The 17230-nt window shown below is 44.8% G+C and overlaps 1 protein-coding gene across 2 annotated transcripts in view; it reads left to right on the top strand.

Annotated features, from left to right (window-relative positions):
• Window positions 1-17230, top strand: part of LOC106582685 (copine-5) — a 197002-nt gene that overhangs the window by 163226 nt on the left and 16546 nt on the right. For both annotated transcript variants that reach the window (XM_014165982.2, XM_014165981.2), the window contains 4 exons: window positions 308-369; window positions 7003-7049; window positions 16050-16231; window positions 16487-16614. In XM_014165982.2, the coding sequence (XP_014021457.1) occupies window positions 308-369; window positions 7003-7049; window positions 16050-16231; window positions 16487-16614 (419 nt within the window). The remainder of the gene's footprint in view (window positions 1-307; window positions 370-7002; window positions 7050-16049; window positions 16232-16486; window positions 16615-17230) is intronic.

The raw sequence follows: 17230 nt of genomic DNA, 5'->3' as shown, positions 1-17230 counted from the left end.
TCGCTTCCTCTCTTTCTCCCCTCTCCCCCGTGGTTTCATAGAGTGTAGTAATGAACTCATCAATCATCTACAGTATGTGTCTGTGATGAGAGTAGGTTGCATCCCGCCACATCCCACGTCTTGTTTCAGGATGTGGAGGGTGATGTGCTATTGGAGAGCGTGGCTCCGTCTGAGTCAACATATGCTGCTGGTCTATGTGGGGACTAGGGTGTGTGTGTGTGTGTGTGTGTGTGTGTGTGTGTGTTGAGAGGTCTGGAGGTGAATGGGTACTGAGGTCTCATGTTTCTGTTTGTGCTTTGTCTCCCAGGTGACCCTCCTCTCCTTTTCAGTGGAATCAGAGTGCACCTTCCTGGATTACATCAAGGGAGGGTGAGTGGGAGGAGAAGGGAACACACACACGACATACAACACACACACACTCTGTGATATACACAATATATACAAAAGTATGTGGACACCCCTTCAAATTTGTGGATTCGGCTATTTCAGCCACACCCGTTGCTGACAGGTGTATACAAGCATTTCGCTACACTCGTCTTAACATCTGCTAACCATATGTATGTGACCAATAACATTTGAATTATTTATGCAATCGAGCACACAGCCATGCAATCTCCATAGACAAACATTGGCAGTAGAATGGCCTTACTGAAGAGTTCAGTGACTTTCAATGTGGCACCGTCATAGGATGCCACCTTTCCAGTTAGTTTGTCAAATACTGCCCTGCTAGAGCTGCCCTGGTCAAATGTAAGTGTTGTTATTGTGAAGTGGAAACGTCCAGGAACAACAATGGCTCAGCCGCGAAGTGGTAGGCCTCACAAACTCACAGAACAGGACCACCGAATGCTGAAGCGCGTAGTGCATATAAATCGTCTGTCCTCGGCTGCAACACTCACTACCGAGTTCCAAACTGCCCCTGGACGCAACGTCAGCACAATAACTATTAGTTGGGAGCTTCATGAAATGGGTTTCCATGGATGAGCAGCCGCACACAAGCCTAAGGTCACCATGTGCAATGCCAAGCATCGGCTGGTGGTGTAAAACTCTCCACCATTGGACTCTGGAGCAGTGGAAACGCGTTCTCTGGAGTGTTGAATTACACAGTCCGACAGACAAATCTGGGTTTGGCGGATGCCAGGAGAACGCTACCTGCCCGAATGCATAGTGTCAACTGTAAAGTTTGGTGGAGGAGGTATAATGGTCTGGGGCTGTTTTTCATGGTTTGGGCTAGGCCCCTTAGTTCCAGTGAAGGGAAATCTTAACACTACAGCGTATAATGACTCTAGACGATTTTGTGCTTACAACTTTGTGGCAACAGTTTTGGGAAGGCCCTTTCCTGTTTCAGCATGACAGTGCTCCCATGCACAAAGCGAGGTCCATACAGAAATGGTTTGTTGAGAACGCCGACTGCGAGCTAGACCTAATCGCCCAGCATCAATGCCCAACCTCACTAATGCACTTGTGGCTGAATGGTAGCAAGTCCCTCAGCAATGTTCCAACATCCAGTGGAAAGCCTTCCCAGAAGAGTGGAGGCTGTTAAAACAGCAAAGGGGGGGACCAACTCTATATGAATGCCCGTGATTTTGAAATCCTATGTTCGACGAGCAGGCGTCCACATACTTTTGGTTATGTAGTGTACTTTTATGCACATCCATAGCATCTTACATCTCTCAGCGCTTATCCCTGACAGGAATTATTCCATGCATGAATGATTTCCTGTCTTTAAGACATACATTCTAGGCCATATATACTGTACATACATACATACATATGTACAGTAAATGGATATTAATATCCCACAAATAATATCCTTATAGCGATACACAGCCTGGCATAAATCCCATATCTAAAGAGCCTAGTTTCTAAATAACAGATGGCTATACACGTTGGTGGTATCGACTTTATTATGGTGGTGAAGTGTCCCTTTAAGTCATCGAGGACAATGCTTTGATCACAACATCCGTCACAAGGAGAGAGGTGACATTTCAGAGGTTTCAGGGCTTTTCAGATGTAGCCGATTTGACAACTGTGACAGCGCTCACTGACACCCTTCAGCTTTGGTGTGTTGACAGTCGGTAGCCCCCCCCCCCCCAGCTGGAGGGCTCTAACAAGAGTAATGACACGTCTACTCTACAAGATAAAACATTATCTGACCTCTATTCTCTGGGGAATGGAAGTTGAGACAAATGCAAGGACGAAAAACAGGATGGGTCTTAGGAAAAACCAACTATCTATGAAAAGATATTTAGCTGATGAAAATGAGACTTATTGAAAGCTAATGTCTATTGAGGCCTTCATCGGAGAGATCAGAATGTTCCCCCTGGCTATGACCAATCCTCTAAAAACCACTTAGGACAATCAGTGACCGTTTAGGACCATCAAGCCAACGCAGAAACTTGGAATAAAAAGCCCTTAATAACTTCATAAAAAGGTTATCTCTCTCTCCCTCTCTCTCAAACAATTCAATTCAAAGGGCTTTATTGGCATGGGAAACATATGTTCTCTCATTCATTCATTCATTCATTCATTCATTCATTTATTCATTCATTCATTCACATCGACTGCAATTGCCCGTTCCATTCAGGATCACAATAAAGGACAGGGGGGTAATGAGGTGAGAGGATAAATGGCCCTACTGTATATCTCTCACTTTCTGGTTATGGTTTATGCCTCCTCTTAGGAGGGAAATGGTTAAAACTACATCAGCCACATCTTGACAGAGAGGAGAAAAATGTTGATATATGAGATGACTGGGAAGGAATGGGAAAAGAGGGAAAAAGGTTGGGGTAAATTCAGGGCGACTGAAAGGAAGGACTATAGATAGAGCAAAGTGCATTGAATATTGACCTGGATCTATACTGACTGGGCAGGGCAATGTGTCAGAAATGGGTTTTATAATTCATTTTGAAATATCATCCAGAGTCTAGTGGTAGCGCGGCTGACTCGGGACCACACATTGCCCCTTGCGGCATGGGTTCAAACCCCACCTGCGCCTTCATGTGTGTATTTATCTTCCCCCTTGCCGCAACCCTTTCATTCGTGACATTCTATTTCAATAAAGAGAAAATACAACAACAACAAAAAGTTTGTGTGTAAGCAAGTGAGCCTGTAAACTGCGGAGTGGTCGAGGATATTGGTAGTGGGTGTTGTGTGCGAAGGAGATGCTGACAGTAAATTGATTAAGTGCCAGCTCCAATCAAAAGAAGAAGTTGCAGCAGAAGCAGCCAGTCTAGTGCAACTACTGGGAATAGTTTGAAAACCCCTCAAACAATACTTAGGAACACATCCACACACACACAGCACCCTGGCTACCTCTCTACGTTGTAAAGAGAACACTCCAAGGAATGGTCGCACTGAATGCAAATGTATTGTATATTACAGAGAATACAGACTGAAGAATGGACGGCAAGGTCGTATGCACAGTTAGTCAGGCAGGCAGGAAGAAAGGGTGCAGATCTCTATGTTACTTTTATGAAAAGAGACTGAGAGGAGCTCCCCTGCTTCCCAGTTTCTCTCACTCTGATTACACACACTGACCTTTACCTATTCTCACACACACGGCCACACACACACACACACACACACACACACACACACACACACACACACACACACACACACACACACACACACACACACACACAGCTGGGGAGGGAGGGAGATCTGAGAGATCTAGCCTGGTTAACCAGACTGATGAGAGAAATGAAGCAACGCTGAGCTCATTATTCATTATTCAGTCTGGTTTACCCAGGGTAGGTGCAGTCAGGGGAGCACGGCTCCCCATAACTATTAATAAATACCTGGGTCCTAGAGGTTTGACCGTCACATCTCTCCTCCCTCCATTTCTTACTCTGTAGTGACCATGTAGTGACCATAATATAGTGGCTATATCCAGAAAAGCCAAAGTTCCAAAGGCTGGGCCTAAAATAGTGTATATGAGATCATACAAAACATTTTGTAATGATTCCTATGTTGAAGATGTAAAAAGTATTTGTTGGTCTGATGTGTGTAACGAGGAGCATCCAGAGGCTGAACTTGTTGCATTTATGAAATTGTTTCTTCCAGTTATTGAGAAGCATGCACCCATTAAGAAACTGACTGTTAGAACTGTTAAGCCTCGGTGGATTGATGAGGAATTGAAAAATGTTATGGTTGAGAGAGATGAAGCAAAGGAGTGGCTAATAAGTCTGGCTGCACAGCTGCTTGGCAGACTTACTATAAATGTAAAATATATGTGACTAAACTGAACAAAAAGAACAATAAATTGTATTATGAAACAAGTAAGTTCAATTATATAAAGTATGATGGAAAAAACTTTTGAGCACTTTAAATTAAATTATGGGCAGAATGACCAATTCAACTTCATTGAATCAGAAGGCTCATTCATCACAAAACCTTTTGATATTGTCAATTATTTTAAAGACTATTTCATTGGTAAAGTGGGCAAACTCAGACATGAAATGTCAACAACAACCCGCGAGCCATCATATTTATGCATAAAATACCAAATAATGAAAGAAACCATTGTAATTTAGAATTCTGTAAAGTTAATGTGGGAAAGGTGGAAAATTGTTGTCCAACAATAATGAGAAACCACCTGATATTGACAACAGATGGAAAGCTACTGAGGATGGTATTGGACATATTGCCACTCCTGTTTCTCATATCATTAATCTGAGCCTGAAGAAAAGTGTTTGTCATCAGACCTGGAGGTAAGCTAAAGTCATTCCGATACCCAAGAATGGTAAAGTACCCTTTTACTAGATCTAACAGCCTACCTATCAGCTTCCTACCGGCTCTTAGCAAACCTTTGGAAAAAAATGGTTTTGACCAGATACAATGCTATTAATAACATACTTTCAGCATGGTTATAGAGACGGGCACTCAACATGTACTGCACTGACACAAATGACTGATGAATGGTTGAAAGAAATGTTTAATAAGAAGATGGTGGGAGTTGTGTTGTTAGATTTTATTGCAGCCTTTGATATTATTGACCTTAATCTGTTTTTGGAAAAACGTATGTGTTATGGCTTTGCATTCTCTACAATATCATGGGTTAAGAGCTATCTAGGGTCTTCTTTAACCTTTTACTGCAGTGGACTAAATCAGGGTCACACAGAGTGATTCTTGGTAGTCTTAAACAAATCTACTTTGAAACAAATGTATACACCTCACACACATGGTTATAGGCTTAAAAAATGAAGACATCTGTACCATGTCAGTTATGGAGTTGTAATGTATTACATTTTGAGTTTGCATCCCAAAATTGTACTTTATATACATCACAGAAGACTGAAATATAACAAAAATGTTCGACATTGAAACACAGGATTTTAGTCGTAAGAAAAAAGAAAAATCTTGATTAATAACATTCCACTCATGAGGCCAAAGGGGTGCTCTTGGTCATCACCTGCAGGAAAAAGCTACTAGAAAGTTCTCTAATGTCAAATATGTAAAGTGTGGTATTCCGCAAGGCAGCTGTCTTGGTCTCTATTTTTACTAACGATCTACCACTAACTAGCCTTAAACAAAGCATGCGTGTCTATGTATGCTGATGTTTCAAGATTATATACGTCAGCAACCACATCTAGTAAAATCACTGCAACCCTAAACAAAGAGTTGCAGTCAGTTTTGGGATGGGTTGCTAGTAATTAACTAGACCTGAACATACAGTATCTAAACCCAAAAGCATTGTATTTAGTACAAATCATTCCCTAAGTGCTAGACCTCAGCTGAATCTGGTAATGAATGATGTGGCTGTTGATCAAGTTGAGGAAACTAAACTTCTTGGTGTTGCATTAGATTGTAAATGGTCATAGTCAAGACATATTGGTTCAATTGTTGTAAAGATGGGGAGAGGTCTGTCTGTGATAGAGAGATGCTCTGCTTTTTTAACACCACATTCGACCAAACAAGTCCTGCAGGCTCTGGTTTTATCACATCTTGAATAATATAACATACAGTTCTGAGAGACATACATACCCCACCAGACATGCTACCAGGGGTCTCTTCACAGTCCCCAATTCGGAAACAAATGTAAGGCAACACACAATATTAAATAGACCCATGGTTACGTGGAATGGCCTTCTATCTCAAATTGCTCAATCAAACAACAAAATCAACTTAAAAAATGAATAGAACAACACCTCACAGCACTATGCCTCTCCCCTATCTGACCTAAATAACTTGGATGTCTATGTAAAGTAATATGTTTTTCCTAAGTGTTTTGTCAGCAAAGAAGCTTTTTAATTTCTATATTTATTTTAAATGTATGTAGCTCTGTCCTTGAGCTGTTCTTGTCTGTTATTGTTTTATGTTTTGTGTGGACCTCAGGAAGAGTAGCTGCTGCTTTTGCAGCAGCTAATAGGGATCCAAAAAAAATCCCAAATCTTTCCATCCCTCCCTCTATCCCAAAATATGAATGTGAATATTTGACTCTTTCTTATTGTTATATTCTTTCTGGATTGAGCTCTAACGAGGTTGTCTGGAGTTTATTCTCTCACTCATACATTAGCGTTGCGGCTAAAGAGCATTTCATCAGTCTGAAAATTGGATTAAGGTTATGTTTCTCTTAAGTGCTCAAGCAGTCTAATTGCTTGTTATTCAGCTCAATGTGAGGATGTCATGCACCTCTCGTCCCTGCTCCTCTTTCTAAAGGGAATAAGAATAAGAATTTTCAGTCCATACACACACACACACACACACACACACACACTGATATAGAGTGAATTAATTACCAGGGTCACTTAAAGATGATGGTGACTACAGTGCAATTAGCAACAATTCCCATGTATTAAATTTACATTGTGTGTGTCTGTGTGTGTGCATGCGCGTGCTTGTGCACGTGTGTGTGTCTGTGTGTGTGTCCAGAGAAAATATCTTTAGTTTGTGCTTTGCATATATTTATCTGGAGGTGTGTAATGGAGTTTGACTTGTAGGTGTGGTTACCTGTACTTCTCTTGTTGATTTTTCACTCTCTCTTCTATATCCTCATTTCAGGACCCAGATCAATTTCACTGTGGCCATCGATTTCACTGCGTCTAATGGTAAGTGATTCTAAAGGCTGTGTGTGTGTGTGTGTGTGTGTGTGTGTGTGTGTGTGTGTGTGTGTGTGTGTGTGTGTGTGTGTGTGTGTGTGTGTGTGTGTGTGTGTGTGTGTGTGTGTGTGTGTGTGTGTGTGAATGTTGCGCCACTAGGGGCGATAAAGACCACCGTTACTCAACCCACAAGCAAGCATGCAAGACCTTCCCTCGTCCCCTCTTCGGCAAATCAGATCAGGACTCCTGGTTCCTGTTTACAAACAAAAGCTCAAACAGGGAGTACCTGTGACATGCTCTGTAGAAAAAGGGCCTACCGAACCAGAAGCTATGCTGCAGGACTGCTTTGCTAGTGCTGACTGGGACTCCACCGATAGTATCGACGAGCTAACCACCTCCGTCATCAAGAAATTAATCGCCGACGTCATCCCCACAGTGAAGATTTACTGCTTCACCGTTCAAAAGCCCTGGATGAACACTGAGGTGCGCGTTAAGTTAAAGGAACGAGCTACCGCTCACAGGGCTATCACAGATCCCTGCATGAGGGCCCCAACTGATCCGGAGGAATGGGTTATCTCTCTCTCCGAGGCTGATGTAAGGTTTTTAAACGGTAAACACCCTTAAGGCCGCCACCCGAGTGCCGCAGTGGTCTAAGGCACTGCATCGCAGTTGCTAGCTGTGCCACTAGAGATCCTGGTTCGAGTCCAGGCTCTGTCGCAGCCAGCCGCGACCGGGAGACTCATGGGGCGGCGCACAATTGGCCTAGCGTTGTCTGGGTTAGTGGAGGGTTTTGCCGGCAGGGATGTCATTGTCCCATCGCGCTCTAGAGACTCCTGTAGCGGGCCGGGCGCATGCACGCTGACACAGTCGCCAGGTGTACGATGTTTCCTCCGACATATTGGTGTGGCTGACTTTCGGGTTAAGCGGGCATTGTGCCAGGAAGCAATGCAGCTTGGTTGGGTCGTGTTTCGGAAGACGCATTGCTCTCGACCTTCACCTCTCACAAGTCCGTATGGGAGTTGCAGGATGAGAAAGACTGTAACTACCAATTGGGGAGACAAAGGGGTAAAAGTAAAAAAAATATATATTAAAAATAAATAAACACTCTTAAGGCCGCAGGGCCAGACGGTATTTCGGGGCGTGTCCTCAGGGCATATGGGCTCCCAAGTGGCACAGCAGTCTAAGGCACTGCATCTCAGTGCTAGAGGAGTCACTATAGAACCTGGTTCGATTCCAGGCTGTAACACAACCGGCCGTGATTGGGAGTCCCATAGGGTGGCGCACAATTGGCACAGCGTCGTCCGGGTTTGGCCGGGGTAGGCCGTCATTGTAAATAAGAATTTGTTCTTAACTGACTTGCCTAGTTAAATAAAGGTTGAAGAAAATAATGTGCAGACCAGCTGGCAGGCGTCTTCACAGACTGATTACCTTCATTCCTCTTCCCAAAAACTGCCAAACTGCCACATCTGTCATAATGAAGTGTTTTGTAAGGCTGGTGATGGCACACATCAACTCCATTATGCCAGACAACCTGGACCCACTCCAATTTGCATAGCGCACCAACAGATCCACAGACAACGCAATCTCAGTCGCACTCATTTACATTTACGTCATTTAGTAGACGCTCTTATCCAGAGCGACTTACAAATTGGTGCCTTCACCTTATGATATCCAGTGGAACAACCACTTTACAATAGTACATCTATATGGGGGGGTGGGGGGGGTTAGAAGGATTACTATATCCTATCCCAGGTATTCCTTAAAGAGGTGGGGTTTCAGGGGTCTACGGAAGGTGGTGATTGTCCTGGCGTCGTGAGGGAGCTTGTTCCACCATTGGGGTGCCAGAGCAGCGAACAGTTTTGACTGGGCTGAGCGGGAACTGTGCTTCCGCAGAGGTAGGGGGGCCAGCAGGCCAGAGGTGGATGAACGCAGTGCCCTTGTTTGGGTGTAGGGCCTGATTAGAGCCTGAAGGTACGGAGGTGCCGTTCCCCTCACAGCTCCGTAGGTAAGCACCATGATCTTGTAGCAGATGCGAGCTTCAACTGGAAGCCAGTGGAGTGTGCGGAGGAGCGGGGTGACGTGAGAGAACTTGGGAAGGTTGAACACCAGACGGGCTGTGGCGTTCTGGATGAGTTGTAGGGGTTTAATGGCACAGGCAGGGAGCCCCACCAACAGGGAGTTGCAGTAATCCAGACGGGAGATGACAAGTGCCTGGATTAGGACCTGCGCCGCTTCCTGTGTAAGGCAGGGTCATACTCTACGAATGTTGTATAGCATGAACCTACAGGATCGGGTCACCGCCTTGATGTTAGCGGAGAACGACAGGGTGTTGTCTAGGGTCACGCCGAGGCTCTTAGCACTCTGGGAGGAGGACACAATGGAGTTGTCCACCGTGATGGCGAGATCATGGAAAGGGCAGTCCTTCCCCGGGAGGAAGAGCAGCTCCGTCTTGCCGAGGTTCAGCTTGAGGTGGTGATCCGTCATCCACACTGACATGTCTGCCAGACATGCAGAGATGCGATTCGCCACCTGGTTATCAGAAGGGGGAAAGGAGAAGATTAATTGTGTGTCGTCTGCGTAGCAATGATAGGAGAGACCATGTGAGGATATGACAGAGCCAAGTGACTTGGTGTATAGCGATAATAGGAGAGGGCCTAGAACTGAGCCCTGGGGGACACCAGTGGTGAGAGCACGTGGTGCGGAGACAGATTCTTGCCACGCCACCTGGTAGGAGCGACCTGTCAGGTAGGACGCAATCCAAGAGTGAGCCGCGCCGGAGATACCCAACTCGGAGAGGGTGGAGAGGAGGATCTGATGGTTCACAATATCAAAGGCAGCAGATAGGTCTAGAAGGATGAGAGCAGAGGAGAGAGAGTTAGCTTTAGCAGTGCGGAGAGCCTCCGTGACACAGAGAAGAGCAGTCTCAGTTGAATGACCAGCCTTGAAACCTGACTGATTTGGATCGAGAAGGTCATTCTGAGAGAGATAGCAGGAGAGCTGGCCAAGGACGGCACGTTCAAGAGTTTTGGAGAGAAAAGAAAGAAGGGATACTGGTCTGTAGTTGTTGACATCGGAGGGATCGAGTGTAGGTTTTTTGAGGAGGGGTGCAACTCTCGCTCTCTTGAAGACGGAAGGAACGTAGCCAGCGGTCAAGGATGAGTTGATGAGCGAGGTGAGGTAAGGGAGAAGGTCTCCGGAAATGGTCTGGACAAGAGAGGAGGGCATAGGGTCAAGCGGGCAGGTTGTTGGGCGGCCGTCCGTCACAAGACGCAAGATTTCATCTGGAGAGAGAGGGGAGAAAGAGGTCAAAGCATAGGGTAGGGCAATGTGAGCGGTGTCGTTTGACTTAACAAACGAGGATCGGATGTTGTCGACCTTCTTTTCAAAATGGTTGACGAAGTCATCCGCAGAGACGTTGGGGGGGAGGAGGATTCAGGTGGGAGGAGAAGGTGGCAAAGAGCTTCCTAGGGTTAGAGGCAGATGCTTGGAAGTTAGAGTGGTAGAAAGTGGCTTTAGCAGCAGAAACAGAGGAAAATGTAGAGAGGAGGGAGTGAAAAGATGCCAGGTCCGCAGGGAGGCTAGTTTTCCTCCATTTCCGCTCGGCTGCCCGGAGCCCTGTTCTGTGAGCTCGCAATGAGTCGTCAAGCCACGGAGCAGGAGGGGAGGACCGAGCCGGTCGGGAGGATAGGGGACATAGAGAGTCAAAGGATGCAGAAAGGGAGGAGAGGAGGGTTGAGGAGGCAGAATCAGGAGATTGGTTGGAGAAGGATTGAGCAGAGGGAAGAGATGATAGGGTGGAAGAGGAGAGAGTAGCAGGAGAGAGAGAGCGAAGGTTGCAATGGCGCAATAACATCTGAGTAGGGGCAGAGTGAGTAGTGTTGGAGGAGAGCGAGAGGGAAAAGGATACAAGGTAGTGATCGGAGACTTGGAGGGGAGTTGCAGTGAGATTAGTAGAAGAACAGCATCTAGTGAAGATGAGGTCAAGCGTATTGCCTGCCGTGTGAGTAGGGGGGGACGGTGAGAGGGTGAGGTCAAAAGAGGAGAGGAGTGGAAAGAAGGAGGCAGAGAGAAATGAGTCAAAGGTAGACGTAGGGAGGTTAAAGTCACCCAGAACTGTGAGGGGTGAGCCATCCTCAGGAAAGGAACTTATCAAGGCGTCAAGCTCATTGATGAACTCTCCAAGGGAACCTGGAGGGTGATAAATGGTAAGGATGTTAAGCTTGAATGGGCTAGTGATTGTGACAGCATGGAATTCAAAGGAGGAGATGGACAGATGGGTCAGGGGAGAAAGAGAGCATGTGCCACCACCCCGCTGACCAGATGCTCTCGGGGTGTGCGAGAATACGTGGTCAGACGAGGAGAGAGCAGTAGGAGTAGCAGTGTTTTCTGTGGTAATCCATGTTTCCATCAGCGCCAAGAAGTCGAGGGACTGGAGGGTAGCATAAGCTGAGATGAACTCTGCCTTGTTGGCCGCAGACCGGCAGTTCCAGAGGCTGCCGGAGACCTGGAACTCCACGTGGGTCGTGCGCGCTGGGACCACCAGGTTAGAGTGGCAGCGGCCACGCGATGTGAAGCGTTTGTATGGCCTGTGCAGAGAGGAGAGAACAGGGATAGACCGACACATAGTTGGCACTCCACACTGCCCTCTCCCATTTTAGAAAAGATTATTACCTATGTGAGGATGCTGTTCATCGACTACAGCTCAGCGTTCAACACCATAGATCCCTTCAAGCTTGGGCCCCTTGGACTGACCACCTCTGCAACTAGATCCTGGACATCCTGATGGGTCAACCCCAGGTGGTAAGAGTAGGCAACAACACCTCCGCCACGCTGACCCTCAACGCGAGGGCCCCCCAGGGTTGTGAGCTTATCCCCCTCCTGTACTCCCTCTTCAGCCACGACTGTGTGACCGCACATGACTCCAACTCCATCATCAAGTTTGCTGACGACATGCTGGTGGTAGGCCTGATCACCAGCGGTGATGAGAGCCTACAGGGAGAAGGTCAGGTGTTGCTGAGAAGGCCCGGAAAATTGCCAGACTCCAGCCACCCGAGACATGACTGTTCTCCATGCTCCCGTCCGGCAGGCGGTACCGGTGCATCAAGGCTCAGACCAACAGATTCCTAAACGTCTTCTATCCCCTGGCCATAAGGCTATTAAATGGCAAACAACTACTGCTCTCCCTCTCCCACAGACAAGCCACACTGACTCTATGTCCATCCACAGGTCTCTGCCACTCATACACACACACCATCACTGTAACTCTTACTCACAAACTCATTACTAATGCCACACTGCTGCTAAAATGATTATTGATTTGATGTATTACTACCACTACATTACTGTTCATTGATTGCCATTGGTATATATCTATTTATCATGATACTGGTCACTATAACTCCTGTTTACATTACCATTAATATATTCCTGCTATCAGTCACTTTTCAGTCCTGTTTACATGTATATCCACCCATCAGGCCTACGTTTAAAATTGTTTAAACTCTAATCCAGAGCAAAATTTCAGGAGCAATTAGTGTTAAGTGCCTTGGTTAAGAGCAAATCAACAGATTTTTCACCTAGTCATCTCGGGGATTCAAACCAGCCACTTTTCAGTTACTGGCCCAACTCTGTTAACGCTAAGCTACCTGCCGCCCTACACTGACACTCTTGCGCACACACACACACACACACACACACCATTTATACTGCTGCCACACTGTTTACTATTATTATTTATCCTGCTACCAGTCACTTTCTCCTAATTTCTGCCTATGTATATAAGGTATCTACCTCAAATACTCCAGTATCCTGCACATTGCATATGTGGTACTGCCACTGACCCTGTATATAGCTTACATTCATATTTTTTTCTTTCTCTTATTTTCTATTTCTCTTGTTTATTTTGTATTATTATTTTCTTATTTGTTATACTATTTTGATATTGAATACTGTACTGTTGGGTAGGGCTTGCAAGTTAAGCATTTCACTGTACTTGTACATGTGACAAATAAAACTTGAAACACACGCCAAACCTCACTATTCCTCCATAGTATACGTATTGCTCTGGGTTTGGATCGCCCCCCCTGCCTTTCTTCCTGGGTGTCTATGGTCAATACCACCACGCTGTGCCTGAAATGGATGACCACTGTGCCCCATAATAGCACTGCTTCAGAGACCAAATGCCACCCAAAATGGCCGAATACACCCTCCTTACCACAGTCTAAAAGGCCACACTTAAGTGTAATCACTCTACTTATTTGGAGCCTCTAGCTCAGCAGTTCATTTTCTATTTCCCACCCTTCCGTTAAGCTCCTAGCCTATCAGAGTATTCCTTCCTATTCCCATTCATTGTGTGACGGGGTTGGTGAGAGCAGATGGTAGTTTGTCTCTGAAGGGTTGAAGAGAAGGAGAGTTCTAAATCGTGGTTCTTTTTTTATAGCTGTATTCAAATCAAAATCAAATCAAATCAATGTTATTTGTCACATGCAGCGAATACAACAGGTTACAGCGAAATGCTTACTTACAAGCCCTTAACCAACAACGCAGTTCAAGAAAGAGTGAAGAAAATATTTACTGAATACACTAAAGCAAAAAAGAATAAAAGTATACAATAAAATAACAATAACAAGGCTATATACAGGGGGTACCGATACCGAGTCAATGTGCAGGGGTACAGGTTAGCCAAGGTAATTTGTACAAGTAGGTATGGGTAAAGTGACTATGCGTAGATCATAGACAGCGCGTAGCAGCAGTGTAAAAACAAATGGAGGGGGGGGCGTCAATGTAAATAGTACGGGTGGCCATTTGATTAATTGTTCAGCAGTCTTATGGCTTGGGAGTAAAAGCTGTTAAGGAGCCTTTTGGTTCTAGACTTGGCGCTCCGGTACCACTTGCCGTGTGGTAGCTGAGAGAACAGTCTATGACTTGACCATTTTTTGGGCCTTCCTCTGACACCACCTAGTTAGGGCCTGGATTGCAGGAAGCTTGGCACCAATGATGTACTGGGCCGTACACACTACCCTCTGTAGTGCCTTATGGTCAGATGCTGAGTAGTTGCCATACCAGGCGGTAATGCAGCCGGTCAGGATGCTCTCAACTCATTTTTTCATGTTATACCACTTATTTATTGACAACAGATGGAAACAGTGTACTACCTGTGCTAATTAGCTATCTGCACCTCCTAACACCTGTGTGTAAACAGAAGACAGACGGCACAAACGTGTTGTCAATAAAAAAATATTGTCGGCTACAACTGTGTTATCGGGGGTTTTTTAAACTGTGTACAGTAAGTATGCATTTTGCATTTGTGAATTTATTTTTGATGTGATATGAAAGCAGGGGGATTTATGTTTCTAGAACTGTACCACAATTGAGAAACAGAACGTGTAAGCTCCTTGGGCTACGGAGTAACGTTAGGCTCCTTTAGTCCAATATTGGGCTAGCTTTCCCACAGCGGTATAGCTGGCTAGTTAAAGATGCAATATGTCACTTTTTGGGTGACCCAACCACATTCATATAGAAATGTGAGTTAAAGATCTGTCATTCTCATTAAAAGCAAGTCTAAAACTGGTTGTATGTGTGCTATTTCTATACTTTCTGTTCTTTTACTTTTGGTTTTGTACACAAGCTTCAAACAGCTAAAAATGCAATATTTTGGGTTATTGAAAATATATTTCACAGTGGTTTAGATGGTACAAGGATTCTCTAGTCTACACTATACATTTCGTGTTTTGTGACATAAACTGAAATTAGGCGAACTATTCGAATTTTAGCAGCAGGAAATTGCGGAAATAGCTAGCAAAAATATTTGTTCACCTATGTGTCCCTTGTAGCAGCTAGCTGACCAAAGTGTTCATTGCATGCCTCCAAACAGAAGAGCAGGTAATCTGGAGATGAGTCGTATTCAGCAGAGACAAGCACTGCCAGAGCCACCTATGTGAAGCTTGCCACAATAACGATTAGCCACAATAGTAGAATTTGCTATTTGCCTTAAAAATAAAAGTCCCTTATTGAAACGGATGCAAACGGATACAAATAGTGGAATCATGCCATATTTAGACTAGATAATGCTTAAATTTGGAATGTTATTATATAAATTCAACAAAAGACAACAATTTGTTAATTTAGCAAAAAAGGACAAATCAGTTGAAAACACACTTCGGATATATTAGACTTTATAATTGCAATGGGGGCATACTGTATGCACTGTACTGCCTTACCTATGGATCTTGGGTCCATGAAATGGGGTATCAGCCTATTCAGTGACACCCACAGAACACAACTGTGAAGAGTTTACACACGTTAGCATCGTAACTCTTATTGCAGGAATTTCACGGTGGGAAATCAACTCACTATTCAGCCTATTATTCAGCCTAGTATTGGACATTCATATTGCAATGTATAGCCCTTCCTATGGAACATTAGCGTCGTAGCTCTTATTGATCAACCAATGGTGTGTTAGATACCACCCACCGACGTTTGATTGACACCCCGTTATTATCATATTGGAGGAAGAAATATCTAAATAAATAAATATATAAATGAAGGAAATTATTTAAAGTTTGAATAATTAGATAAAACATAGATAAATAACTAAATGCATACAGATGTGTCGAGAAAAGGAATGAATTTTGGTCAGTATTTGAGTATTTCCTTGGTCATTTATTTAATTATGTGCGGATGTATTCATTTATTCATCTATTTAGGTGTGAGTTTATTTATTTATTTCCAATTATGGCAAGTTTGTCCTCCGTAATAGCATGTCACTAAGAACACCAGCGCATAGCTTGTGCATGGCAGCCATTAGATAATGTGTGTACATAACCTGATTGACTAAATAGACTGCCATGTTAATGTAGAGCAACATATTCAGGCTGATGACAATACTCAGGTTTTCTGTATGAACCTGCTGCGCTTGATTTAGTTGCAACAGCATTCCAGCCCCCTTTCTCAACAATGAACAAACTGGTCATACTGTATATTGACGTATGCCTTCTGCCCCTTCCCTAGGTAACCCATCCCAGTCCACTTCTCTACACTATATGAACCCGTACCAGATGAATGCATACGCCATGGCCCTGAAGGCTGTAGGGGAGATCATCCAGGACTACGACAGTGATAAGATGTTCCCTGCTTTGGGCTTCGGAGCCAAGCTGCCCCCGGATGGACGGGTCTCACACGAGTTCCCACTGGTGAGTCAAACACAGAGCCCTTTCTGGTCACTTGTTACTGAACTGGACAAGATTGGACTAAACTGGACTGGACTTGACTGGGCTTGAATTTACTTGACTCCAGAAAGAAGATATTGATTTATTAAATACAAGAGATTTTACCCTGTTGATTGTTTCTCCTCTCCAGGACGTGAGAGACGCCTGACTTTAACAGTATAGATAAACTATAGCAAACTGTTTTAAACCTGTTGATTGTTCTGTTGTTCTCCTCTCCAGAACGGTGACATAGAGAACCCCTACTGTAACGGTATAGATGGCATCCTGGAGGCCTATCACGAGAGTCTGAAGTCTGTTCAGCTCTACGGACCAACCAACTTCGCCCCCATAGTCAACCACGTGGCCAGGTAATGGACGCTTTCACGTGCACAAATGCAGGCACGCATTTGCAAACGCATACATATACACACGTACATACAGGCAGACTCATACACACATGCACGCACATAAAGGCACACACACTCACAAATCTGCTATCACAGATTATCAACCAGCGTGAAATTTCTTGTTCTCTGCTGCTGTCAGATATCAGCCTTGCCGTGTAGTTGTTCGACTACAGTAATCCCAGTAATTCATACTCAGTCTTCCATCCCTGGGCTTCTCTCCTGTTCTGACCCCAAAGGCTGTGACGATTGGCCTTTTAATGGACAGAAAAACCCCAAACACAGGATGTGACACGCATTAAAGCCCTGGCACTGCGAGAGAATGAATCAATTACTGACTCGCCAGGCTGGCGGCGGAGCACTCAACGTAAACATATAAACACATAAACATAACTCAGAGAGGGCAAGCACTCTGATCACATTAGAGGAGGAGTGGGAAGTGGAAAAAGGAGAGATACATGCAGACACTGCTGTACACACACACACACAGGCTAGGGATGGTGGTTAATAAGGAAGGAGGGATGATGGGGTACACACACTAGTGATGCGCGGGTTGACTCGTAACCCACATTACCCGGGG

The sequence above is a fragment of the Salmo salar genome, chromosome ssa22, assembly GCF_905237065.1.
Source record: "Salmo salar chromosome ssa22, Ssal_v3.1, whole genome shotgun sequence".
NCBI lineage: Eukaryota > Metazoa > Chordata > Actinopteri > Salmoniformes > Salmonidae > Salmo > Salmo salar.
Note: the sequence above shows the minus strand (reverse complement) of the source record. Positions and strands in the feature narration are given on the sequence as shown.